This window comes from Megalobrama amblycephala, linkage group LG1, assembly GCF_018812025.1.
Source record: "Megalobrama amblycephala isolate DHTTF-2021 linkage group LG1, ASM1881202v1, whole genome shotgun sequence".
NCBI lineage: Eukaryota > Metazoa > Chordata > Actinopteri > Cypriniformes > Xenocyprididae > Megalobrama > Megalobrama amblycephala.
This window is the reverse complement of record NC_063044.1, coordinates 17,863,184-17,890,255: the sequence shown is the minus strand read 5'-3', so window position 1 is coordinate 17,890,255 and position 27,072 is coordinate 17,863,184. Positions and strand designations below refer to the sequence as shown.

Genomic DNA, 27,072 nt, shown 5'->3' with positions numbered 1-27,072 from the left:
ATATATATATATATATATATATATATATATATATATATATATGTATATATACAGTGCTGCTTGAATGCATGTGAACAACTTGTGGAATCTGTGAAAATGTGAATTATTTTAACATTCAAACAAACAAATGGAAGTTGGTTATTTTTGCATTTTTCAGAGAAATTTCATGCTTCAGCTTTGAAAAGCAAGGTTGAAGCTACGTCACAAAATCTTATGTAGATTCAGGCCTCAGATTATATGATAGATAGGCTTGCAGGGGCGAATCTACATCATCAGGTTCTGAGCGCTTCTCTGCATTTATTCATGAGAAAGAGCTTGTTCAGTCCAATCCCTGCGTTGTAGTATGCATAAGATTATAATTGCGGTATTATGCATGAGGAAGTATCACTTCTGTTGCTTCGGTCTCATTGCCTGTTGTTGTCATACAGAGACATGGGTTGTACAGTAGGTAGTCAACCTGTAAGAACATTGTAGGCTGTTAATTCGTTCTTATGATTTGAAAAACAAAGAAACAAAAAATAGGCTACAAATTAACTACAGAGGAATTAAAATGCATGGATGAAATATCCCAATAAAACGTCCTCATGTTACAACTAAACCGAATGATTAATGTTGAATAGAGAGATCAGTGTTTGTATTCGCTTTGTCTGGGATGTACAGTTAAGACGAAGCAGCATCAGTAAAGACATATATAATATGGATGTGCTTTGGTCCATAATTCAGAGTGAATTTAAAAAGACATTGTAGTTATTACACTGTAAATTTCATGTACGTTTTATTATAATTACTACATGTTGTTAGGTTTTCCCCATAAAACACACTTTGTGTGTTATTAGCCTATCAAAAAATATCTGCTGTTTTCCTCAAAATGAAGAGCGATCCCTGATCAAAAAAAAAAAAAAAACACCACAAGACCATCATATCTCAAAGTCAGTGACAGAAATTTCCTCAACAATGTGCAATAAGCTGATTATTTTTACTATTGCGAAGTGAAAGGAATGAAGAGCGCTCCTCTCTCATTTGCGTGTGCATTAAGTATTATTAAGTATCAATTAAAAATAAACAGAGCCTGATGCTATTAAAAATTATAGACAATTAATAACTGTCACAGAACCCTTGTTTCCCTGGACTTCAATTCCCATGTTCCTCCTGTTCTCCACACCTGCACTCACTTCCCTCGTCAGTTCCTCATCATCACGGATCACCTGCACCTGGACTCTATTATCTGCACTCCCTTTATAATGCACTCACTCCCTTCACTCCTTGTCCGTTCTGAATGTTGTTTATATGTTTATGTTGGCGTTCCTTGCCCTTGTTTGATTAAAGTGTTATATTATTGTGGAAATCCGCATCTGCCTCATCTCTTGACCAGCTACACGTAACAGAAGAACGGACCCAAAGAACAACCGGATTTTCCACAGGAAAAAAAAAGGATGGAAGCTTCCTTCTTCTCCCGGGCTCCAACTTCTCCCATGCCTCTCTCATCCTGGACGGCTAGTGAGCGGCTCATTGGACTCTTACAGGTGGGTCGTTCGCTGGAGAGGTATGTGGAGGAGTTCGCTGAACTTGCCTTTTTGTCTGACTGGCCTGAAGCACGTTTGATCGCCCTGTTTCTGGATGGTCTGGACGACAACACTGTCCGTTTAAACGAACCTGATTTTCGTCTCTCCTTAAGCGAAACTATCAATTTAATTTTGTTTTTGAATGAGTCCAAATTTTTCGTGGAACAGGTTCAGGATGTGTGTTTGTCTCCAGGCCATCCAGAAACACGGTTGGCCGGGCCAGTCAGTCAGCCTCCGTCCTCCTCCGCATACCCCTCCAGCGAAGGTTTCCCCTGTGTCCTGCCGGGCCCACAAATCTCCGCTGGGTCCGGTAAACCTAAGAGGAGGAAGAGGAAGAAGGGCGAGCGCTCTCCAGTCTCCTGCGAGCCAGTCTCTCCAGTCTCCTGCGAGCCAGTCTCTCCAGTCTCCTGCGAGCCAGTCTCTCCAGTCTCCTGCGAGCCAGTCTCTCCAGTCTCCTGCGAGCCAGTCTCTCCAGTCTCCTGCGAGCCAGTCTCTCCAGTCTCCTGCGGGCCAGTATCTCCAGAGCCCGCTCCAGTATCTCCAGAGCCCGCTCCAGTATCTCCAGAGCCCGCTCCAGTATCTCCAGAGCCTGCTCCAACCCTGTGCGAGCCACCTAGTGAGGTGGCCTGGCTTATAGACTTTTGGACAGAGCCAAGTTCTCCAGTCTCCGCCGAGCCAAGCTCTCCAGTCTCCGCCGAGCCAAGCTCTCCAGTCTCCGCCGAGCCAAGTGCTCCAGTCTCCGCCGAGCAAGCCGCTCCAGTCTCCGCCGAGCAAGCCGCTCCAGTCTCCGCCGAGCAAGCCGCTCCAGTCTCCGCCGAGCAAGCCGCTCCAGTCTCCGCCGAGCAAGCCGCTCCAGTCTCCGCCGAGCAAGCCGCTCCAGTCTCCGCCGAGCAAGCCGCTCCAGTCTCCGCCGAGCAAGCCGCTCCAGCCGCCGCCGAGCAAGCCGCGCCAGTCTCCGCCGCCGAGCAAGCCGCGCCAGTCTCCGCCACCGGGCAAGCAGCGCCAGTCTCCGCCGCCGAGCAAGCAGCGCCAGTCTCCGCTGCCGAGCAAGCAGCGCCAGTCTCCGCCACCGAGCCCTTCATTATGAACTTTGTAAAGACTGTTTTCCCTCCCTGCCTCCCTCTCCCGCCTCCTCCAAGTCATGTCTATACTGCACCTCCACCTCAAGCCCCCTCACCCAGATCTCCACCTTGGACCTCTGGGCGATTACCTTCACCCCGGCTCCAACCTCCCTCTGCTCCACCGTTGCCCTTCAGTCCTCCAGCTTCACCAGTATCCATCCTGCCTCCACTCACACCTTGGTCATTCATCAGCCTGCCCTCCCCTCTGGACTTCACTCCTCCGTCTCCGCTCCGTCACTCCGTCCCTCGGATTCAGTTGGCCTCCTCACTCCCCCCAGTGTTCGTTTTGTTGGCTGTCCTCCTGCTTTCACTGCGGCCTTCTGGAGCCCCGGCTGCGCTTCGGTCGGCGGAGCCTTCGGTTCCGCCATCACCCGCCAGTCCTTCAGCGACGCCTGGGCTCAACGCCTCGAAGGCTTCGGCTCCTGACCCGCCATGGCTGCCCGCTGCACCTGACCCGCCATGGCTGCCCGCTGCACCTGACCCGCCATGTATGCCCGCTGCATGTCTGCCCGCTGCACCTGACCCGCCATGGCTGCCCGCTGCACCTGACCCGCCATGGCTGCCTTCAGCCCCTGACCCGCCATGGCTGCCTTCAGCCCCTGACCCGCCATGGCTGCCTTCAGCCCCTGACCTGCCATGGCTTTTGAACCTGCCCTGGAGACCTCCACTCCAGTTTGCTCCTCCCCCTGCACCAGCTTGAGGTCTCCAGGGCGCCCGCCCCCCTCCCGGTTGTTTCATCTACGGCGCGAGGACGCGCCTACCGGGAGGGGGGGGTAATGTCACAGAACCCTTGTTTCCCTGGACTTCAATTCCCATGTTCCTCCTGTTCTCCACACCTGCACTCACTTCCCTCGTCAGTTCCTCATCATCACGGATCACCTGCACCTGGACTCTATTATCTGCACTCCCTTTATAATGCACTCACTCCCTTCACTCCTTGTCCGTTCTGAATGTTGTTTATATGTGTATGTTGGCGTTCCTTGCCCTTGTTTGATTAAAGTGTTATATTATTGTGGAAATCCGCATCTGCCTCATCTCTTGACCAGCTACACGTAACAATAACCATCTTTTTTTGATCAATAAATTTAAAATGAACTGTGTTGGCTAGAGAAGGCTAACCCTCGAACAAGGTCTCATACTCAGATCTCTTACAGCACAGCTGTGTCATGTGTTGAAACCATGGTTGAAACACTGTCCAATTTTCACGGACTGTGATGACGCATTTTAGCGGTCATCAGCATTGTAATCTTAAAAAGTTTTTGATATTTTTATTTTTTTATAATGTATGTACATTTATAACACTATACTTACACACAGAAGAATCATTAACAACTTATTGTCAACATTGTCCTGCAATTTATCTACAAAATAGCTTAGAAACCTAAAGTTACAGCAAATATGTATTTCTGCTTTGAAGTAATTTAAACCCACTGCTTCACTATTGGTTAAAAGACACTGCACAGACTGGTAGAAGAAATTCATACATGCAATTGTTCTCATGTTCTCAGTCCTTTCTACAATTTTGGATCAATCTGTTTTAGACGGCAGAACAATTTCTTATTTCATTAAAGCAAAACAGATCAAACCAAAAAATTTCATCAATTTCATCTATGTCTTCAATCTCCCACTGCCTATTCAGCCGTTCCATTGTCTCTTATCTTACCTTAACTTCAGAAATTTACGGGCTAAATCCACATCTGACCCACTTTTCATGGATGACTCCAACCACCCTGTCACATGCTTTTGGTTCCAAAAAAAACTTAAATTAATTCTCATTTAGTATGGCTTCCCTGCTGACAATTTATCCATCCACTCATTTCATATAGGGGCAGCAACCACAGCGACCCTCATCCGAAGCTTTTAAAAGCTATATCAGGTCCAACCATTTTTAATATTAGGAAAGCCCAACTCTCATAAGTTAATCTTGTGCCTCCGTTTTAACTTACCGGCAGGGCTCGCCCATCCAATGCTGTGAGCTGCAGGCTCCCATCAGATGCCATGGGCCCTCGCAGTTAGGCATCAGAATTGCTTATGAACTGTTTAAATGACCAGCAGGGCTTACTTGTCTGATGCAGAGTGCTGCAGGCTCCTGTCAGACGCTGCGTAGGCCCTCCCAGTCAGGTGTTTGGAATCACTCGCACCACCGTTTGCCTGGCAGGGCTTAACTGTCCAATGCTGCGAGCTGCGGGCACCTGTTGGATGCTGTGTGAGCCCTCCTGGGTGGGCAAGCTGTTTGAATATGTTGGGATATAAGCATGTTCAAATGATCTAACCATTCAGCATAAGAATTGGCCTGTAAATACATAGCCGACTCACCTATGTTACTCAACAGTTTTTTCTGCATTCCTCCACCACCCCATCTCCTCACACTTGCCTGGATACTATCCTAACCAAAGATACGGGAGAGTACTCTGGGTTCGGGCGACATTCCAAGCCCGGAGCCCTCCCCAGGACAGCACACCAAATACACATACTCTTTTACTCTATCTAATCATTTGTAAGTGTGAACTCGTGAAACATGAGGCAATGCACACAATCCTCTTAAACATCAATTTATATATTGAGTCTGTATGTAATTAATTATGTATTTTACCATATTTAGATTGGCTGGCTGTAATCTCACTGATCAGTGCTGTGAAATTGTGGCTTCAGTTCTACAATCATCAAACTCCTTCCTGAAGTATCTGGATCTGAGTAACAACAAGCTGCAGGATTCAGGAGTGAAGCTGCTGTTTGATGCACTCCAGGCTCCAAACTGTCAAATCAACATACTGAGGTATTTAAAGGGGGGATTTTTTTTAAATATACATGGAGAATATAAATGTTGCATGTAATACTGACATCTTAAAAAATTATTTTAAGAAATGTCTGTTTCATAGAGATGAAGTATGTATCAGACAGTGTTGGGCAGTAACGCGTTACTGTAATGCAGTTACTTTTGACAGTAACTAATACTGTAACGCATTACTTTTTCAATAAATTAACTCTGTGACCGTTACCATATGGTGCGTTGTGCGTTTTGGCTTAAGTGTGTAGCCTACAGCATAGCCTGTTTACTGCAGCGACGTATTGTAGGATTGGTGGATGCCAACCACTGTAAACACGAAGACGCACTGTGGGCATGTTTCCATTTATTCAAGTATGTGCGGCAGTCATAGCGAGTCAAGGCGAGAACAAGACGAGTTTCTCAAAGTGGAAATATGCTCATTATTTCACTTAAGTTGAACATAAAGACAAAAACCTTTTAGTCAAATGTAAGTGTCTTTCTGGTGCGAATGTCCTATCTACCGCGATAAACAGCAACTCCAATCTGTCAGCACCTCCAGAAACGTAATTCATTTAAGCCATTAGTTGACTAATCGCATTTATATTAATTTAATTTCTTAAATACTGGAGAGAATAAACCATAATAATGATCGTAATATAGGCTATAGCACATGCATAAAGCTTGCCACAAAGAACTGGCAAAATTAATGATTATGAATGTGACAAAAACAGCAAGGAGTCATTTTAATTGTTTATTAATAAAGTAATGTTTTCTGAATCAGTGTCGGCTGCGAAGATGAAGTTGACATTGCTGACTTTCATCATCTCCGGATACTGGACGCACCTAGAGAGAGAATGTACATTTCATTCGGATTAGGCTACATAATCAGAGTAGCCTATTTCTTTTCATTTTTAGATATTTCAAGCTTTCTATAGATATATTTCTCATGTATGTGAGGCAAGCAGCCGCTGAGTTTCGGTTCATTTAGCCTATAAGTCGCGCTCCAGTTCACGCGCCAGTGATCGCGCCTGCGCCTGCCATAATTATATTGTCTGCTATATTTGCTTCTTATTTATTAAATCCAGGCAATTGGTTGATGAAACATTGATTAAAATTAAGATACAATTTTTACAAAATGAAATTCACTTTAAAGAAAGGCTTTCTTCGAAACAAAACTTAATGAAGTGGTCAAAATCATGTCTGACCCACTCCATGCCTCCTGATATATTGCACATCTTATGATGCATCTTACTCATGCTGTTCACTTTTCATAATCAAGTAAATGAATTTAAAACATAACATAGGACTATTTAAACATAAATATGAAACTACATTTTCTTTAATGACAGTACAGAGAAATTTCATAAGCAAGAGCGGATCATGAGTCACGAGTCAAGAATCAAGAATAATTTATTCTTAGACTTATATTTAATATTGGGGGCATTCAAGTTATTTGACATATTTAATTTTTTTCTTAAGTAACGCAGTAGTTACTTTCCCTGGTAATTAGTTACTTTTCTAATGATGTAACTCAGTTAACTAACTCCGTTACTATTTGTGAGAAGTAACTAGTAACTATAACTAATTACTTTTTTAAAGTAACGTGGCCCAACCCTGGTATCAGAGCACTGAAAAAAACACATTTGTGATTGTAATGAGTTCTTACCTGTTCATTACAAGAAAAACACCTGAAACGCTAAGCCCTGGGATTGCAGAAGGTTTTTCTTAAAAAGAAACCCTACCATTTCACATTAAGGTTTGCTTTGCACCAGCAAAATCTTCTCCAGACTCAATTTTAATATTTAACATGGGGAAGAGAGATGTGGACAAATGTAAACATCTTCTTGATCAGATCATGTCAATTGCATGTCAATGTCAATTGTAAACAGAGCCACAGACTCATGCACAACTATCAAAAAGGCTGCAAACAGTCACTGATGCTCAGGGAGAAAACACATTTTATAAAGAACCATGAGTACAGTATGTACTTTTAAACAGGATTATTTGTGTAAAATCAATATTCTATTTATATGCAAATATCTATTTATGAATAGCTTCATCAGGGCAGTACTAAATCTTTTGTTCACCAATTTTGCAAGGCGAATGCATGAACTCTACTGTACATTAATATAGTCAGGCGTTTCATTTTAGTTTGTTTTGGTCCAGCCATAAATTCAAAAGATCTTGAGATAAAAGATAAAAACATTCTCTCACACACTAAACCAGGGGTGCCCAAACTTTTTTAAAAGGGGGCCAGATTCGATGTTGTGGACACATCTAGGGGCCTGTTCCATTTCTATTATATAAATATGTAGGGGTGAAAATTTTCCCCTAAGAAATGGGACACCAAACTACTACACCATTACTCACGTCATCATAGTTTCTTTTATTAGTGTCCTGTAACATTGAACAGCAATGAAGTGCGCATATCAACAGAAATCAGGCGCGAGCACATTTAAGTTTACTTTTGCACTGTATTTTAAACTTAAGAAAATAGCGCTCGTTTTCAGTTTGAAAACGTATGATCCTTCAGTTTCTCAAGACGATACAGAATGTAAAAGACTGGTTGAATCACTCTTCCATCGGGCCAAGTTTCATTCTGTGCCGAGCCGGTAGGTACGGTTTCGTTTTTTACTGTGGCGCTGCGATAACGGAGCTCGTTGCAGATTAGAGCAGTTTACAGATACAATATGTAAATAGTGACTGTGCTATGAAGGATGACAGATATTTCTTTTAACTGTATTATTCAGTTGTGTTCACATCATTCTAACAGCGCTTTTAGCAAGCTATGGAGTAACTGGCAGCCAGGTAACACACAAGTGATCGATCCTGAGTGGAAATATCACTACCATGATCACTACATGCATTCTAGCAGCACGGTAGTCTGTGTATGCAGGGAAATTTCTCATACCCCTTCGTCTGAAGTGTGATCCTGATAAACCTTTGTTTGAAGGGCTATCTGGCCCTTACCCCTACCACTCCAGCCAAAAGAGAATCGAGACACCCCTACCCCTTCACGTGAACATGCAAAACAAAGGAAAGGGAAAAGGGAAGGGGTAAGGACTAGAATTGGAATTGGGCCTAAGTCAGCACTGTTTTAACTGACTTTAAACTGAATTAAATCACGGAGAGATTTGTAGAGCTTGTAGCCTACCTGAGACCTCCATGCTGAACTTGAACACTTCTCACTGGCTGTTTAGTGGTCGTGTGTTTGAAATACTCAGTAAGTAAACGTGTAAGCTTGTGAGTCATGCTCTGTGCGGTGCGCACAAGTAGAGCTGTTTTGTTCCGCTTTTGACATGTTAAATGGATAGTTCACCCAAAAATGAAAATTTGATGTTTATCTACTTACCCACAGGGCATCCAAGATGAAGGTGACTTTGTTTCTTCAGTAGAACACAAATGATGATTTTTAACTCCAACCGTTGCGGTCTGCCAGTCGTATAATGCATGTCAATGGGAACTCTATCAGTAAGAGTCAAAAAAACACGACAGACAAATACAAATTAAACCCTGCGGCTCGTGACGACACATTGCTATCCTAAGACAAGAAACGATAGGTTTGTGTGAGAAACCGAACAGTATTTATATCATTTTTTACCTCTAACTGATAATAACGGGTAAAAAGGCTATTACATTTTGTTTCTATTCTGTTTTCCACATGCAGTTGTGCGCTTCAGACAGAGAATACTGCAGTTGCAGGGAACACATTAGAGGGCTAAGAAGGCAATTTATATTTATTAAGTATAACATGGTTGGGTTCCTTAAACTGTCCATCATATTAAAAACAGCTAGGATATATAAGATAATTGTAAAAAAAGAGTATTTTATTATTTCGCCATATTTTGTAGTGTACATATATTCAAGCTCAAATGAGAACTGTTTCACAAGGGGTATGCCAGATGTGCAAAAAAAAAAAAAAAAATTCCAAAATTGAAAGTCAAATACCAACCTACCAAATGAATATTTGAATATTCTGGTCCAGTTCTAGCAAATACATTGCAAAAAAGCCCAAACAACATACAGCAGCTTGTTGGTTAGCAATCTTGTAGTGATTATATTCACCAACAGAAGGGGCTGTGCAGCTACACTGCTACATTTGGTCGCTCGTGCGCCGCTACTTTGTGAAGAACTCAACTTGGACCAAAGTAGAGCGCCATTATCGTCAATTATAAAAAGAAACAGTTTCAAGGTAATAACATACTAAATATTCATGTTAAATAATACTGCTTGTATGTGCTTCATAACAGGGCCTCAACAGGGTGCGGGATTGTTTTGCACAATTTTAAACGTTCCCCAAAAATTCAGAAGTCGCAGTAACAAATACACACGTGGTGAAGGTACACAGATAAGAATAAATAATAAAAAATAATAAAATAAATAATAATACACTTGCAACTTTGTGCTTAAAATGTGTCTAAAATTCAAAATAGTTAAAATTTGTTAAAAATACATTACAGTATAAACAGCTTGTGAAAATGAGAACATTATGATACTATTTTACAGTGTTGTAGTTACACATTACATACTATAGTAATAACAGTAAATTATGCATAATTACAAGTAACTAATCCTAAACCAATCCTTAACTGTAACTCTATAGTAAGTATATGTAGATAATTAATAGTACTCAGCAATTATTTGAGTAATTACAATGTAACTACGACACAATGTAACTATTAAAGTATAAAGGAACATTAAATTCAATAATAAATGTTAAAAATATTTGTTAAATGCAGTTTTATTTATCTTATCATCTTATATTTATGTTTTATTTTTGTAATGTGCTTTTGTAAAGTCATACTTTTGTTATAATAGGCATATTGTTTTGGACTGCTTTTAGTTTTTACTATTAGTTTTTTTTTACTTTTAGCTTTTTTTTTAGTTTACTATTAATAGTATAATTTTTTTGGTGAATTGTATTTAATTATTAATGTAATAATATATACAGGTCCTTCTCAAAAAATTAGCATATTGTGATAAAAGTTCATTATTTTCCATAATGTAATGATAAAAATTAAACTTTCATATATTTTAGATTCATTGCACACCAACTGAAATATTTCAGGTATTTTATTGTTTTAATACTGATGATTTTGGCATACAGCTCATGAAAACCCAAAAAATTAGCATATCTCAAAAAATTAGCATATTTCATCCGACCAATAAAAGAAAAGTGTTTTTAATACAAAAAAAGTCAACCTTCAAATAATTATGTTCAGTTATGCACTCAATACTTGGTCGGGAATCCTTTTGCAGAAATGACTGCTTCAATGCGGCGTGGCATGGAGGCAATCAGCCTGTGGCACTGCTGAGGTGTTATGGAGGCCCAGGATGCTTCGATAGCGGCCTTAAGCTCATCCAGAGTGTTGGGTCTTGCGTCTCTCAACTTTCTCTTCACAATATCCCACAGATTCTCTATGGGGTTCAGGTCAGGAGAGTTGGCAGGCCAATTGAGCACAGTAATACCATGGTCAGTAAACCATTTACCAGTGGTTTTGGCACTGTGAGCAGGTGCCAGGTCGTGCTGAAAAACCAAATCTTCATCTCCATAAAGCTTTTCAGCAGATGGAAGCATGAAGTGCTCCAAAATCTCCTGATAGCTAGCTGCATTGACCCTGCCCTTGATAAAACACAGTGGACCAACACCAGCAGCTGACATGGCACCCCAGCCCATCACTGACTGTGGGTACTTGACACTGGACTTCAGGCATTTTGGCATTTCCTTCTCCCCAGTCTTCCTCCAGACTCTGGCACCTTGATTTCCGAATGACATGCAAAATTTGCTTTCATCCGAAAAAAGTACTTTGGACCACTGAGCAACAGTCCAGTGCCGCTGTTTCTGGTTCAAAAGTGGCTTGACCTGGGGAATGCGGCACCTGTAGCCCATTTCCTGCACACGCCTGTGCACGGTGGCTCTGGATGTTTCTACTCCAGACTCAGTCCACTGCTTCCGCAGGTCCCCCAAGGTCTGGAATCGGTCCTTCTCCACAATCTTCCTCAGGGTCCGGTCACCTCTTCTCGTTGTGCAGCGTTTTTTGCAACACTTTTTCCTTCCCACAGACTTCCCACTGAGGTGCCTTGATACAGCACTCTGGGAACAGCCTATTCGTTCAGAAATTTCTTTCTGTGTCTTACCCTCTCGCTTGAGGGTGTCAATGATGGCCTTCTGAACAGCAGTCAGGTCGACAGTCTTACCCATGTTTGCGGTTTTGAGTAATGAACCAGGCTGGGAGTTTTTAAAAGCCTCAGGAATCTTTTGCAGGTGTTTAGAGTTAATTAGTTGATTCAGATGATTAGGTTAATAGCTCATTTAGAGAACCTTTTCATGATATGCTAATTTTTTGAGATAGGAATTTTGGGTTTTCATGAGCTGTATGCCAAAATCATCAGTATTAAAACAATAAAAGACCTGAAATATTTCAGTTGGTGTGCAATGAATCTAAAATATATTATAATATAATTTTTATCATTACATTATGGAAAATAATGAACTTTTATCACAATATGCTAATTTTTTGAGAAGGACCTGTATATAAAAAACCCATTCAATGTATTGTTCCCGTTTTTTAATTTCAATTGATAATAACAAATGAGATTTCGTTTCTCAAACACAGCATGAAAATAAAGGAATTATATGGGCTAAATTTGACCTGCTGGCGGTTTTATGCTAAATGCTAGTTTTTTTAATCTTTAAAATGATTTTTAAAAACATGGGGATTGTAAATAACACAATTTTCGTAAAAGTGAATGACTGGGAGACTTGGATATTTTATTAAAAATCTGTTATGTACATTTGAAAATATTTTACCCCGTAGTGGTTCTAGTGTTAACAATTCCAGCAAGAGGACCTCTAGTGGATATATGAGTAATAGCATCTATCTCAACTGCATTTCAGTTTTCGATACGTATGAAATGATCAGACGGGCCATTTGTGTTCCACGGGCCGTATGTTTTGCACCGCTGGTAGACTGTATATTGTATATCTCTAAAAAATGAAGCATAGTAACATGAAGACCTTCTGTTGTTGTAGATTATCTGGCTGTATGGTGACAGAAGAAGGTTGTGCTGCTCTGGAATCAGCTCTGAGTTCAAGCCCGTCACACCTGAGAGAGCTGGATCTGATCTACAGTCACCTGAGACCCGGGACTCTGGACAAGTATGTGAGCAGTAACAATCATTCTGTCTGCTGTGTGTGTGAGAGAATTTGACATTGTTTTTGTGGTTGTCAAGAGATGCTTCTTTGGTTCTCACAAAAAAGATAGCAACTTCTTTTTTTTTTAAAAAGAAAAAAAAGGGGGGGATGCATTTACATAAAAGTAAGATGCTGTTTTTCACTGGGGGTCTACGAAAGCATTATATGCATTATGAATCTCAGCTTCTCTATGATGATTGGATGAGCTTTCAAAATGTATCCTGTGGTCTTGTACATAACATCTAACAATATGTCCAAAAAAGATTTTTTTTACAGGACAATCCCAAAACATGTATGAATGTGCTCAGGCTCCCTGCCCACAAAAATGTATATGAGTGGGTGACAAACACATAACATGTCATATGTGTGTGGTTAAAAGGCACTATGAATCATTTAAAAATGGATGAAATGATGATTAGGATCTGTGGATGCATGGAATATATTGTCCTCAAGATGGATGCACTAAAGGTCATCTGCCGGAAAGTAAATTCAGATTGTGTCAAATAAGAGTATGAGTATGCCATGTAGTTTTAAATGAAGCATCTTTCTGAATATCTAGAGAATGTAGGTTTGTATAGGTTCATAATATTATGAGCACTTCCTGTAAGAAAGGCCAGAAAATAAACAATCTTACATCTTTATTGGAGAAAAATGTTCTATTTGTTTCCATGAGGATCAAAACATTTCATGACTGAAAGCAGACAATACTTTACCTCTGTGTCTGATTTAAAGCAGAATTTAAGATTTAATGACCTGCAGCCTCTAATGAAGGACAGAAACATAGTTTCACACTTACAGTCAAAATATATTTGCTGCAAGCATCAGTGACCTTTTTGGATTGTTCATATTTTAATGATGTTATTCGTCACACATGGGCAAAGAAACATTAACGTAGCCTATAGTTTTCAGCATGTCAGATAAGAGTGAATGATTGTGTATCTGTTGTCAGGATTTCTTCAGTAATTTCACAGTCATTTGAAAATTATTCATAAAACTCAAAATATCATTCTCAAACTTATAAAGTGTCTAAAATATAAAATTTTCAGTATCATTACTCCAGTCGTCCTTAGTCACATGATCCTTCAGAAATCATTCTATTATGCTGTATTTTTCATAAACATAAGAATTTTTACACAGAGCATTGTTATATATGGACTGATTTAATGGTAGGTATTGAACTTTAGTGATATTAAAGGTCCCGTTCTTCATGATCCCATGTTTCAAACTTTAGTTAGTGTGTAATGTTGTTGTTAGAGTATAAATAAAATCTGTCAAATTTTAAAGCTCAAAGTTCAATGCCAAACGAGATATTTTATTTAACAGAAGTCGCCTACATCGAACGGCCAGTTTGGACTACATCCCTCTACTTCCTTCTTTAATGACGTCACTAAAACAGTTTTTTGACTAACCTCCACCCACAGGAATACACAAGAGTTGCGTTTGTAGAGTGTGTTTGTCGCCATGTCGTCGAAACGCTGTTATTTTCATCCCGCAGTCCAATCACCGGGTCTGATTCCGGCTCAAATTGATAGGGTAAAATTAAAGACATGTTTACAATAACACTGAGCGCGTGCATCTCCACGTTATGGTAAGAGGCGTGACCTTTACGGGCAAGATGCGCTAAGCTGCTGTCGAATCACAACACAGGAACCGCTGGCACAATCAGAACTCGTTACGTATTTCTGAAGGAGGGACTTCATAGAACAAGGAAGTCATCAGCCCGTTTTTATGACAGTGGAAACAGCGGTATACAGATAAGTAAATTATGTGAAAAATACTGTGTTTTTTTACACGCGAAACATGAACACATGTTATATTGCACACTATAAACACAATCAAAGCTTCAAAAAACCACGAAAAACGGGACCTTTAAACTTCCCTGTATGGAAAAGAGATTTGAGGGTTTTTTTTTTTTTTCAAAATTATACTATTTGCCATGTGCATCAGGAAAGACAAATAATAACATAAAGAAGTATGCCAGTCATTCATTAAAGCTAATAAGCATTTCAACAATAATAATTAAAAAAAAGATAGCATTTATATTTCTGTATAAATAGCATTTATATTTTTATGTTATAAAAAGTGGTGTAAAAAATTGCTCTGTGCATAATGAGCTGGTGGTTTTTAGGCGAGGTTTTTTGCTTACCAATTGTGATGGGCCGCTTTGCGGCAGAAAGTCCAGGGCCACTTTTTTGCCCCAGTCCGCCCCTGAACATAATGATAATCCGATTTATAATCGCGTTGATGTTTGTTGATTTGGAAATCTCTCCATGTTTCAGGCAGCTAATCCAATTGTAGTGACAAGGGTTACTCTTTCAAATGTTAGCTGGCTCCGGTAAAGTTATACTGTTAGGCAAAGTTAGCTAAAACTTAACTGCACCTCCTCAGAAAAGTGAGCGCACCCAGCAGCAACTGAAGCAGTTTTGAAATAGCTGTCAAATCTGTGTTTGCTTTCCACAGTTTTCAAACCACTATTGTTTAAATTGTGTAAATTTTGTTTGTAAAGCAACCTTGGTCTGTAATGAATTACTTCTTAAATAAAATGAGCAAAACACTCTTTGTGGTAATTGGAGCATTGCGATAAGATGACTCTCAATCTTGAGGCTTAGCCTACTACTGAGCAATTTTAACATTCACAACATGAAAACATCAATAAAAATATTAAAGTTATTAAAAACAATCAACAGTAATTTAGTTGTAGATACTGCACTTTGCTTTTGCAATAGTGTTTTAGTTGTTTAAGGTCATCCAAAGGCAGAGTGCAGTATCTACATTTTGGGGGTCAAAGGTCACATCAGTGGTCATGGTTTTTATCTATAAAAAATGTCTTCCTAAGAAGGCATTACATGAATGCATTGCCACTAATCTACCCACAACATGCTTTACTGGCTGGTATAAAAACTTTAAAGGCGTTTTTCTCAGTTTCAGTGTTTGCATAGTTACTGCACTTTGCCTTTGTAGGGCAGTATCTGTACTTCTGACAGCCTGAGCTGTCCTGTCACAGTCCTCTGGCTTCATTGCACTGAAGGCTCACTTACGATTTAGATTAGTTAATAACATAAACTATAATAGGATCTCAGACTTCATAAGAATCATGTAAATTTATATTATTTCTTTTAGTCTCCGTTTTTATAGATAAAAGCGCTAGCTATTAATAGTCTGACCTTTGTGGCCAACTAGCTATAAAAAAATAATGTTATAATGAACAAATACAACAGAAACAACTGTTCAGACTTACACATGAAAGGTAATTCTTCGATATGTGGGTTGGATTGTGTGACGGTGTGTAAGAGCTCAAAATAGTCAAGCATCTTTTCTTCAGTCCACTTATGAGAGTTATGGCAAGTTTCCCGGACCAATATGGCGGCGCCGTTGAAGTCTATGGTTAGAAGCTCCTGTTGCTATAGAAACAGTTTTCTCGGACGAGCTCTTATGACAGTATTTTGGTTTGGATGAGCGCTGGCACACACATGCGCATCAACACGGGACGCATTAGAGAGGAAGATTAATATCCAGCTCAAAAATATTAATTTTGCTAAAATATATTTTGTTGGATGTTTAATGTGAACATGTAATTCAAGTGTCTTATGAGAGTGGAAACTGTAATGGGATTACAGCATGTAATTGAATATAAATGTTTCTTACATTAAGAAATGACAGGAACAGGTTACTGTGTCCAGAGTGAATGTGTGTTTCTCTTACCTGTTAACACTGAGCTTGTGTTTTTCTTTATTATCTTTATTAAGACATTCTTTTTTTGTATTCTGTATTTTAATTGTCTTTTATGTCTTTATAAATTGTTTTTATGTCTTTTGCATATAGCATAGATAAAGATATATTCACAATATGTTTTCATAGTATTCAGTTGGCATGATTGTTTGAAGTTTATCATTGGTGTCACGACACCGACAAATGAAGTGGTGGACATAGTCAGGCTGGTTTGGTTGCAACAAAAATTGAAGAAAAAGAAATCAAACACAATTTCTGTCACACACATGATTAATCAAAGCCTCAGACAAAACCAAGGTTAAACTAATAACAAAACCAAAGAAACCAGGAGCAAGCTCCCTGAACACTAACAGAGCCTAAACTTTTCTAGAGGGAAGAACAGGTGTGCATTGTTCCCTTAACTATAGCCAGAGATGGGCGTAAATACATGGAAATGTATTTAAAATACAAATACAAAATACTGTGTGGGAAAATGTATTTAAATACAAATACAGTATTTTGTATTTTGAAAATACACAAAATACATGTGAAATTGAAGATTCAGTGCAGGTATCCCTATTAGGCTCAAATCTATCTGGGCCTTTTCTGGCCTATTACTACTTAGAAACTTACCTCATTTCTGCTCTCTCTGTCATTCTCTCTTCCTGTCATTCTCTCTCTCTCTTTCTTAAGTGCTTGCTTCGTTGCTGGTAATTACAAATAAACTTATGTAGTGCAAAATAGCAGCCATTTATATACTTACTTCTGACAAGGTTACAATGTAGTCTATTACTTATGGTGAACACTACTAAAAAAAACTGTAAAACTGTGGGAACCTTTTCTGCTATATAGCAAAGAATAGGGATGGGTGATATGACCAAAATCTTAATTTTACTTCACAGTAACAATATATGGCATGGTTTCACAATTATCAATATCCGTTTTGATACCACAGCAAAACTTTTCTCGCCTCAGATATATATATAAAATATATAAAATCTAATCATATATAAAATCTAATCATAATCTAAAAAACAACATGTGCCCTTTGCCATTGCAAGTCGAGGGCTATCTGGATCCAAGAGATCATTCAGGCTGGTAGCCTGCGAGGCGAGTATGTCTGTATGTGCTGTGTAGCCTTGATTTAACATTAAAGCTTTATTTAAACAACTACATAAGCCAACTGATATGATTAACTTCTCTGTCTTGACACACATTACAGTATCTGGCATGTGATGATCACATGTGCACTGACTTCACTGCCATGTAGTTGCTCCTGAAAACCACTGCTTATTTACATAAAGTTTCTTTTAACTTTTTTTTTTCAAAAAGTAGTATAGTAACTTTTATATTTATTTAATGTAAAGTTTATTTGTTTCTATATACATAATTAGAAAATATAAAGTTTATCTAAAATAAAAACTTTTTTAATTAGAAATCATTTGGCACTTTTTTTGGTGAACAATAAAACTAAAAGTGTAGTGTATCTTTCATCATTGTCATCACAAATGCACACAATCACTACACTAAACTGATGGAGACAGACAATGATTAACCTAATTATTTCGTTTCTACATAAACAAACATTTGCATAGATGGGTAAACACAATCACAATTTGGAAATGTGTCCAGTTACATTTTCATAAAGCACCATGTTTGTAAAATTTAAAATGATTACATTTACAAAATGAGCCTGCATAGCAGAAATAATGAATAAAGTAATGGTTGTGTTTAATACAATCGTTAATTGAAATAAAATAATGAATGAATTAAAAAACATATATAACACAGTATTGTTCAATTTAGTGTTATACATATGTTATCATATTAATATGTTTTGTTCTAATGTCACAAGTCACAATTTCAAGTTTACTGGTCATGAAACCCCCCTGTTTTACCCTGGTCATTCACACCTCTGAGTTTCAAAAAGTCTGTGAAAATGGGCATGTAAAGCTCTGGAAAAGTGGGAGTGTAGAGGGGGAGAAGAGGGGAGAGAACAACCAATGAAACAGAGACATACAACACACTCATTATACAGAATAATGAATATTAATATATGAGCACGGAGAAAATGTCAACAAACTCCCAAGCACAAGGGAGAAATGTGAAGAAATATTTAATAGGGCTAATAATAGGCTACTTTGATTACATTTACGAGCACTGCACTCTCAGAATCAGTCTTTTAGAATAATCGTGTCGTCGCGTTCAGATACACCACTGTATCAGTGTCCCTGTTTATACATATAATTCATTTGAAGAAGACTTGATGAAATATGTGTGCATAACTACACCGTGCTGGTTAATGTTTGGTGCAGGAGAATGTGTGAAATAAAAACTTTAAACATGGATACTTTATTCTGTATGAGCTATGTGTCACGTGGCTAGTGTTATCGCGGAGCTGAAACCGATCATATTTATATCGTAAAAACAATCATATTTTTCATGTGTTCGTATTCAAACTCCAGTTCTGACCGCATCGCGAGCAAAATACAAACAACACATGTGCTGCTGTGCTGAGGGAAACAGACTACGGCTCGCGTGTTTGAACGCAGCTAGAGCAGGCAGATGTGAATGAGATGTACTTTTGTGACATTTGAATTCTCCGCTGTAATGCGATCTCACGCGAACATATTTTCCATTTGTGCTGGTAGATTACAGCAAAACAATCCACATGCACACAAACCTCTGCTCTGGTCGCGTCGCAGGAAAACACATTGTGTTGTAGCACTGAGGAAACGAACACCAATGATATGTCTCTGAATGACAAAAGACTGAGGCGAGAAAAGTGACACTTCCTCATATCGTATGCATACTACAGCGCAGTGATTGGATTGAATGAGCTTTATGTCATGAATATATGTTGAGAATCGCTCAAAACGGTCTACATCAGCATGTTCGAAAGTACACGATGACGTCAGATTTTGTGACGTTGCTCCAACTCGGCTTTTCAAACAGGAAGACAGAAATCGCTCTGAAAAATGCAAAAATAACTATTTTTCACTTATGAATAACATTGAGTACCTTTAGTGTTTTCAATGATGTGCAGCCTATACATATCTGTTTAAATCTCAAAAAATGTGTTTTGGGTTTCATGACCCTTTAACTTGATTATTTGGTTAGGGTTTAAGAAGTGTACTAAAAAACTTTTTCACATGTGTCGTCAAAATGACCCACAACCTAATCAGTTTACATGTGAAGAAATCCATTTATTCACAAACTTCTCACAAGACAAGTGTTTGACAGAGTATAAGAGGTGTTTGACAAATTATTCGGCAAACTACTTCCTCTCATCGCTGCTTTTTGGTGGTTTGGAGAACAATTACTCAGAGTCGCCCTCTGTCGTTTCACAGAATTATACAACGGAGAGCACGTCAAGCATAAAAGCCTTGTAGGTTTACTGAGGAGCATGCGCAGTAAGCAGGTTCATGGCGTACAGCCATGCGAATTGCGAAAGTATAAACAAGGCTTCAACTGCACAAAGCTAAAGAGAAAGTGGAAAGTCCTATCTATGTAAACGATTTAGAAAAAGTTCCATCGATTCACAATATCATCGCTACGAATCTACGATATTGTCATATAGGGCTGGGCGATATATCACATGCGATTCTCATGCGCATTTCGTCAGTAAAGCCGGTTCCCTGATTACCGCTAAATCGCCATCACCTGCTTTCAAATGGTGCGCCATTTAACAGACAGAGCCATAGATCACTGATAAGCCACGCAAATATCGCAAAGCCACGCAAATTAATATATATGGGCAATTCCAGCGTTATGGACGTGACATTTGGAGTCAAAACTTGAAATATAAACGCTCAAAGAATGCATTTAATAGCAACATATTAAACCGTCTATTTATATATTCATAATCCCTTACTAAAGGAGTCCAGACATTAGAAAAATGTCAGTCTATACAATTGTTTTATATTTTAGATGAGGGAAATATACAGCGTTACGGACGTGACAAAAAAAGTCACTAAGTTTTGGGTGACAACATATTTTTTAAGAATTCTGCGAATTATATTGCGCAAACCAAAAGTAATACTGCCCACCTAATGAAGAAGGGTTGGCTCTCCACAGAGCATAAAATAATAATTGTATTTCATTTTTCGTGTCCGCATAAATGAGGAAAAAACAACGTTACGGATGTGACAGTTTTCCGTTACGGACGTGACCGGTCTGAAAGCGGCACATGAGACTGCTTTAAAACTGCTTTAAAACTTTCACAGAGACCTCAGGCAGGCATTTAAACTACCAAATATTGAAATCTGGGATACCAGTATAAGACTGCACAATTTATCAACATTTTACTAAACTTTATACCAGGGCTTAAAAACGAAATAATAATAATAATAATAATAAATCACTCCACTCCGAGCAGAATCGGTATTTTAACGTTTCTGTTCCAGCGTTCCTTCTGTATTATAAACGTTCTGAAACTGGTTTGATTAGAAAAAATAAAGGTTAATAACATTTGATGTTATTATTGAATAATATTAGGCTAGTATATATGCTATAATGTTTAGTGATTTTGATATCGCAGACTAAATACCGGCAGGCAGGAATAACTATAGGCTATTTACTCATTAAAACCAAAGGTGTTCATCAGTGATTGTACATCAAGAGCAAGGACACGTTGTGTGCATTTTGTTTTGTGCTTTTACCAGAACGAAACGCTCGATTGTCTGTGTGAAAACTGCGCGTGTGCACGAGCGCCAAGAGAACTGATAACAGCGGCAACGAGCACTGGCCATGATTTCAGAAACAACACGTTCCAGCGGAAAGATCGCCTCTTATTTAAAACAGACCTATGAATTTCTTATCGAAAAATGTTTTTTTTTCTTTAGGTAGGCTACAATTATTCTCTGAGTTTAAGTAAAATTTCTGAGACGTTCCAGAAAGATTCTAGTAGAGAGGCAGCTGAAAGCGCACGCAGTTTTTTTAATTTATTTATTTTATTTTACAAAAGTACAATGGTTTGTTGTTATTGTGAGCGTACACAAATACAAGTAGACCATTTGTAGTCTTGCACTAGTCTATAGGCTATCGCCAAAAATGAGGGAAGGCCTGTTTTCAGTTGTTTCAGCTGTCATGAGGAAAAAATCCATCAGAAAGCGCAGGCGCGTTCGTCGGCCAGAGGGATAAAATGTAGCAAATTTAGTTTCATATTTATAGTGGGCTATAGCCTATTATTATTATTATTATTATTTATTTATTTTTTTTTTATTTCATCTCGTTGATTATGATAATTGAATAGCATGACGGATGCGCAATGTTGGGAGACATGCAGCGGGTCAGACATAAGTTTGACCACTTCATTAAGTTTTGTTTTATATTAAGTCTTTCTTTAAAGTGAATTTCGTTTTGTAGAAATTGTATCTTAATTTCAATCAATGTTTCATCAACCAATTGCCTATATTTAATAAATGGGAAGAAAACCATGAACGTCGGGTGTGGAATGGATTGCGTAAGAAACGAACTCATGTTTCCGCGGCCTTTGAATAAGGCTGAAGCAATAGACGTATTTTTTATTATTATTTTTTTTTTAATTTCTTTATTACTTTATTACATGTCTTTATTACTTAATTAATCGATAAGATATTTTTGGTCTAACAATATATTTTAGCTGGTCTAAATTCTAATTTAGACAAATTTGCGTAGGCTATATAAGGTTCCCTTCTAGACAAGCGCGTAAATTGCTGTTTCGGCTGCAAATTTTCAGTAATTTCGATCGGTGCATCATGATAATTCATGTATAGTAAAAGAATAAAGAAACAACTCTAGACTTATTGGCTAGGCATGGAAAAGTACTTCAGCCATCCCGGTAGCTGACCATTAGCAGAGCTGGCGATGGGGTAAATATGCTTGGGCAATATCTAATAATAATAATAATAATAGCCTAATAATAATAATAATAATAATAATAATATCTCAGCAAAGAATGAACATATTTATTTGTCTCGTCGGCACACGTCCGCTAACGGTAACACAGCGCGTCAAGGCTTTCTGTTGTCTTGGCTACCTTACAAACTGGCGATGGAAACAATAGTGAATTTTCCCCCCTTTTGTAATTTACATGTAAAAAAATGAATGTGATTTTAACGGTGAAATTTTGTAAAAACACTACGGAAAAAAAAAACTGTAAATAGATTAACAGTAAGTTCCCATACTAAATACAGGGAAAACTGTAAAAGCTCTTACCAGACATTTAATGTAAATTTTTAGACGTAAAAATGAACAAATCAATATATAATTTACAGTCAAAAACTGTAAACTGATATTCCCACAATTCCCTGTGTGACACTCCACATTTGAAAGTATTTTGTTTAAATAGTCATGTTTCTTAGTTTTTGTTATCAGTTATGTACATTAGGGTTTTATGTTACATCTTCTGTTGTTTAATGAATGTTTATTGCATTATGCAAGTGTTGTGGGTTACCATGATGGTGTATTGTGTTTGCGTGAATTATCTTTGCACCTTCTAAATATTAGTATTCAGCTCGTGGAAAAGCTACTTGTGATGAACTCTGATTCTTCATGTGGCTTTCTCTTTTACCACCTGCATTATTATGGTGGTGGTCAGTATATGTTAAAGGTACAAAACAGATTTTAGTGGTAGTGTGCATTGAATTTACTGGTTTACATTCATATTTTCTTGTTTGTACATTACAGTTTTATACTGTAAAATTTACGTTTTTCTGTATTTTTACAAAATTATTCTGGCAACCACAGCTGCCAAATTTATTTTGTAAAAACTATGGAATATTTTTTACAGTGTAGCACTAGCCTATTTTTTTTATGATATTCTGCTTTCATTTTTGGGCTTCAGTTGGATGCTTTATTTTCATATTTAGTCAACTGAGTTCAGTTCTAAAAAAAAAAGCAAAAAAAAAAAAAAAGCAAAGGCTACATATAAATAGGTGAATCTGCGACGGGGCCTATATGGGTGGGGACCCCCACGCACCGCGGGGGCTGCGGGGGTGTCCCGTACGCCCATGATTAGACCTATTTCTCACGTTGACAAGCGTGTGCGTTGTTTAAGAATCAATTCAGAGACCATGAGTTCTTACAGAACTGCTTGCTAAAATACATTGATAAATATTAATGTTTATCATAAAGCAGTTTAAAATCGCATGTTTCCACACAGTCAGGTGAACCGATTGACGTACACTATTGTCAATCGCAATCATGTTTTGTCTAAATGATCACACGGATTTCGGCTAGTTTTAACAGTTTAAAGCGGAGCCTTGAGTCAAAATGATCAAACTTTATTTCAAGTCAAAATTATTGCAATCCTATTATTTTTATTTTATCAGCTTGATCGCGCGGATTGTGATCAATAGGCTATTCATTTTTTAACCAACAGGTAAAAACGCGACATCCGAGGGAAGTGTCCCATGAGACACAATGCTCTTCTAGAAGTTGTACTGTATCATATAGGCCTACCTTTTGATGTTCATATTTCGTTCTGTAACCTGCAAGAGGAAGAGAAGATCGGTTCGTGTGCGCCTGATCCGCTTGATCTGAGGCGCTGCAGTAGCTAATCTGTCACGCGCCGTAGCTATTAAAGAGCGACATCTATGGTTTAAATTTTGTTATAAATCGACTGAATTTGAAAGTTAAACCTTTTTCATATTAAAACTAACAAAGCACAAAGAGTATTGCGATTATTGGATATGTTCTGATATGGTAAGCCTGAAACAGATGATGGCAAAATAAAGAAGCAAAGTCAAAGGATTTAATATGTAGCGTCCGTAACGGTCACGTCCGTAACGCTTTTTATGGTTGTTCAGAGCAACGTAGTGAAATGAATTGTTTATCCTAATAAGCATAAACATAATTTAGCTTTGCATATAAAGTTTCAAGTTATTTGCATAAATAATTGTTATATGACATAAACTTAATCTTTAAAACGTTACGGACGTGACAGAGCACTGAAGCGTCTTGACCTCTTTATTCCCGCCCTTATAAATTCATCAGGCAGTGCTGTTATGACAAAATGAGTGTATTTATTTCTCAGGCATGCCTCCATCTTTCTGCACAACGCTTACTGTTAAAATAAAGTTTAAAAAAGGGTGGTCTTTGATCCCTTTTTGAAAGCATGAAATATGGTTGGTTGAAAATGTAATTTAAGCATTGTTGCTTACCACATATATTGTGGATAAACATGGCAATTTTCTTAAAATTTCTGTTAGAGCACATTAATACAGTATAATACAGACCTAAATGGATAATTTAAAAAGGGTTTTGTGCTTTTGGTAAAAACTTTTTTTTTTCATGGTAAAGATGACATTTGCGTGGAATTGCCCATATAAAATTAGTCTTTTATCCAATAAGAAAGAAAGAAAGATAGAAAAAAAGAAAAAGAAAGATAGAAAAGAAAGATAGAAAAAAAGAAAGAAAGATAGAAGAAATAAAGAAAGATAGAAGAAAGAAAGAAAGAAAGAAAGATAGAAAGAAAGAAAGAAAGATAGATAGATAAATAGATAGAAAAAAGAAAGATAGAAAAAGAAAGAAAGAAAGATAGATAGATAAATAGATAGAAAAAAGAAAGAAAGATAGATAGATAGATAGAAAAAAGAAAGAAAGAGAAAGAAAGAAAGAAAGAAAGAAAAAGAAAGAAAGATAGAAAAGAGAAAGAAAGATAGAAAAAGAAAGAGAAAAAAGAAAGATAGAAAAAAGAAAGAAAGAAAGATAGAAAAGATAAAGAAAGAAAGAAAGAAAGATAGAAAAGAGAAAGAAAGATAGAAAAAAGAAAGAAAGATAGAAAAGAGAAAGAAAGATAGAAAAAAGAAAGAAAGAAAAAGAAAGAGAAAAAAGAAAGATAGAAAAAAGAAAGATAGAAAAAAGAAAGAAAGAAAGAAAAAAGATAAAGAAAGAAAGAAAGAAAGAAAGAAGAAAGATAGAAAGATAAGAAAGAAGAAAGAAAGAAAGAAGAAAGAAAGATAAAGAAAGAAAGATAGAAAAAAGAAAGAAAGAAAGATAGAAAAGATAAAGAAAGAAAGATAGAAAGAAAGAAAGAAAGAAAGAGAGACGTTTAACACCCTTTTATTCAAAACAATCTAAGGGTTAAACATAACATACATATACAAACAATTTAATACAAATAAAACTCATTTTACCAATTAAAAACTAAATTTTCATATTCACTTACAAACACCAGTGCCTCTCTCACACACCATCTCCATTAAAAAAAAACAACATTATCAGTATATTGATAGTATGTGTACTCAATCATCACTCGGGATTCTACTAAAGCCTTAAACATAGCTACCATGTCAACAGTCTTTCCTGCATTTTTACACTGGTGGGATTTCAAAATGGCTTAGCTTAGCTTGGCCAATTAAAAAATTTGCTAGAACACACTGTTGTTGCCATGATCTTCTATATCGATATCCCAAAATAAACAAAATATTGTTATATGAAAATCCTAGTTTTATGATCAATTTTTCCAGTATTTCAAATAAAGGAGCAAGTCTTGAACATTCAAAAAACATGTGATAAACAGTATCATGAGCGTTACAGAATGGACATAATAAGACCGTCTCAGTAAATTTTGAAACTAAACTATTTGAGGCTATAGCACCATGGAGCACTCTCCACTGAAGATCTCCACAACGCTTAGAGACAGGAGGTTTATATAAAACTCTCCATGATGGACATACTCCTTCACAAATAGAGATCTTAGCCCTCCATTTAGTATCGGTTCTTCCTTGCAATTGTCCAACATGCACAGATTTAACACAAATATAATAAAGAGTTTTCTTCACCACATTATGAAAAACCAAATCCCCATATCCCTTTAACAATGTATTCTGATTTATAATGTCAACATCTCTTCTATATTTAAATGTCACCTTCAAATCAGGAAAATCCTGAGGTGTAAAACCATTTTCCAAGTCTGAATTTATAGAACACATTAATGTAGGGGGAAAAGCATCCTTAATACACTGAATTACCCTATCCACAGTTCTCAAAGATTTTAATTTAACCTGTGCAGCAATTGATTGTACAGTTCGCCACTGACCTTGTGTCAAATCAATCAAATCCATTATTTTACTTACACCAGCCTTTAAAAAATGTGGAATAAAACAAGACAAATTAGATGGTAACTTTATAAAGGGGTTAAAAAACAAAGGTTCTGAAACCCCATAGTGCAAATCTTCTGTTCTTGAAAAACTTAAATATTTCCATGATTTAATTACTGACGTATAAAAATTAGAAATTAAACAGTTTGCTTTTTCCTCAAATGGCTTTTCCATTAAAAACAGCTGTTTATCAAGGCCTATTCCACCTAGATCTGTTAATATAGATAAACCAAATGAAACCCATCGTACATGAGCAGAACAATACAAAAGCCTCTGCAATGTTTGTAATCTCAATGCTAATATTTTTGACTCTATATGTATTAATCCTTGTCCTCCCTCTGCCACAGGAAGGTACAGTATTCCAGGAATAAGCCAATGGTGACCGTTCCAAAAAAAATCCACAAAAGCTTTTTGAATTGTAGTAAGCATATCCTTAGGAGGATTTAAAACAGTAACTCTATGCCATAGCATTGAGGCTGCCAAATTATTAATAATCAAGCACCTCCCTCTAAAAGAAAGCTGTGGGAGAAGCCATCGCCATTTCTGTAATCTACCGATCACCCGATTTGCTAATCCCTCCCAATTCTTTTCAGTATATTGGGCTGTCCCAAAAAAAACACCAAGTACTTTAAAA

General features: G+C 37.6%; 1 protein-coding gene across 3 annotated transcripts in view; it reads left to right on the top strand.

Moving 5' to 3' along the window:
- LOC125264589 (NACHT, LRR and PYD domains-containing protein 3-like) overlaps nt 1–13,345 on the top strand; it is a 35,543-nt gene extending 22,198 nt beyond the window's left edge. For all 3 annotated transcript variants that reach the window (XM_048184061.1, XM_048184044.1, XM_048184054.1), the window contains 2 exons: nt 5,286–5,459; nt 12,484–13,345. In XM_048184061.1, coding sequence (XP_048040018.1) covers nt 5,286–5,459; nt 12,484–12,661 — 352 coding nt within the window. In that variant the 3' untranslated portion in view covers nt 12,662–13,345. The remainder of the gene's footprint in view (nt 1–5,285; nt 5,460–12,483) is intronic.
- Nucleotides 13,346–27,072: the final 13,727 nt, after the last annotated feature.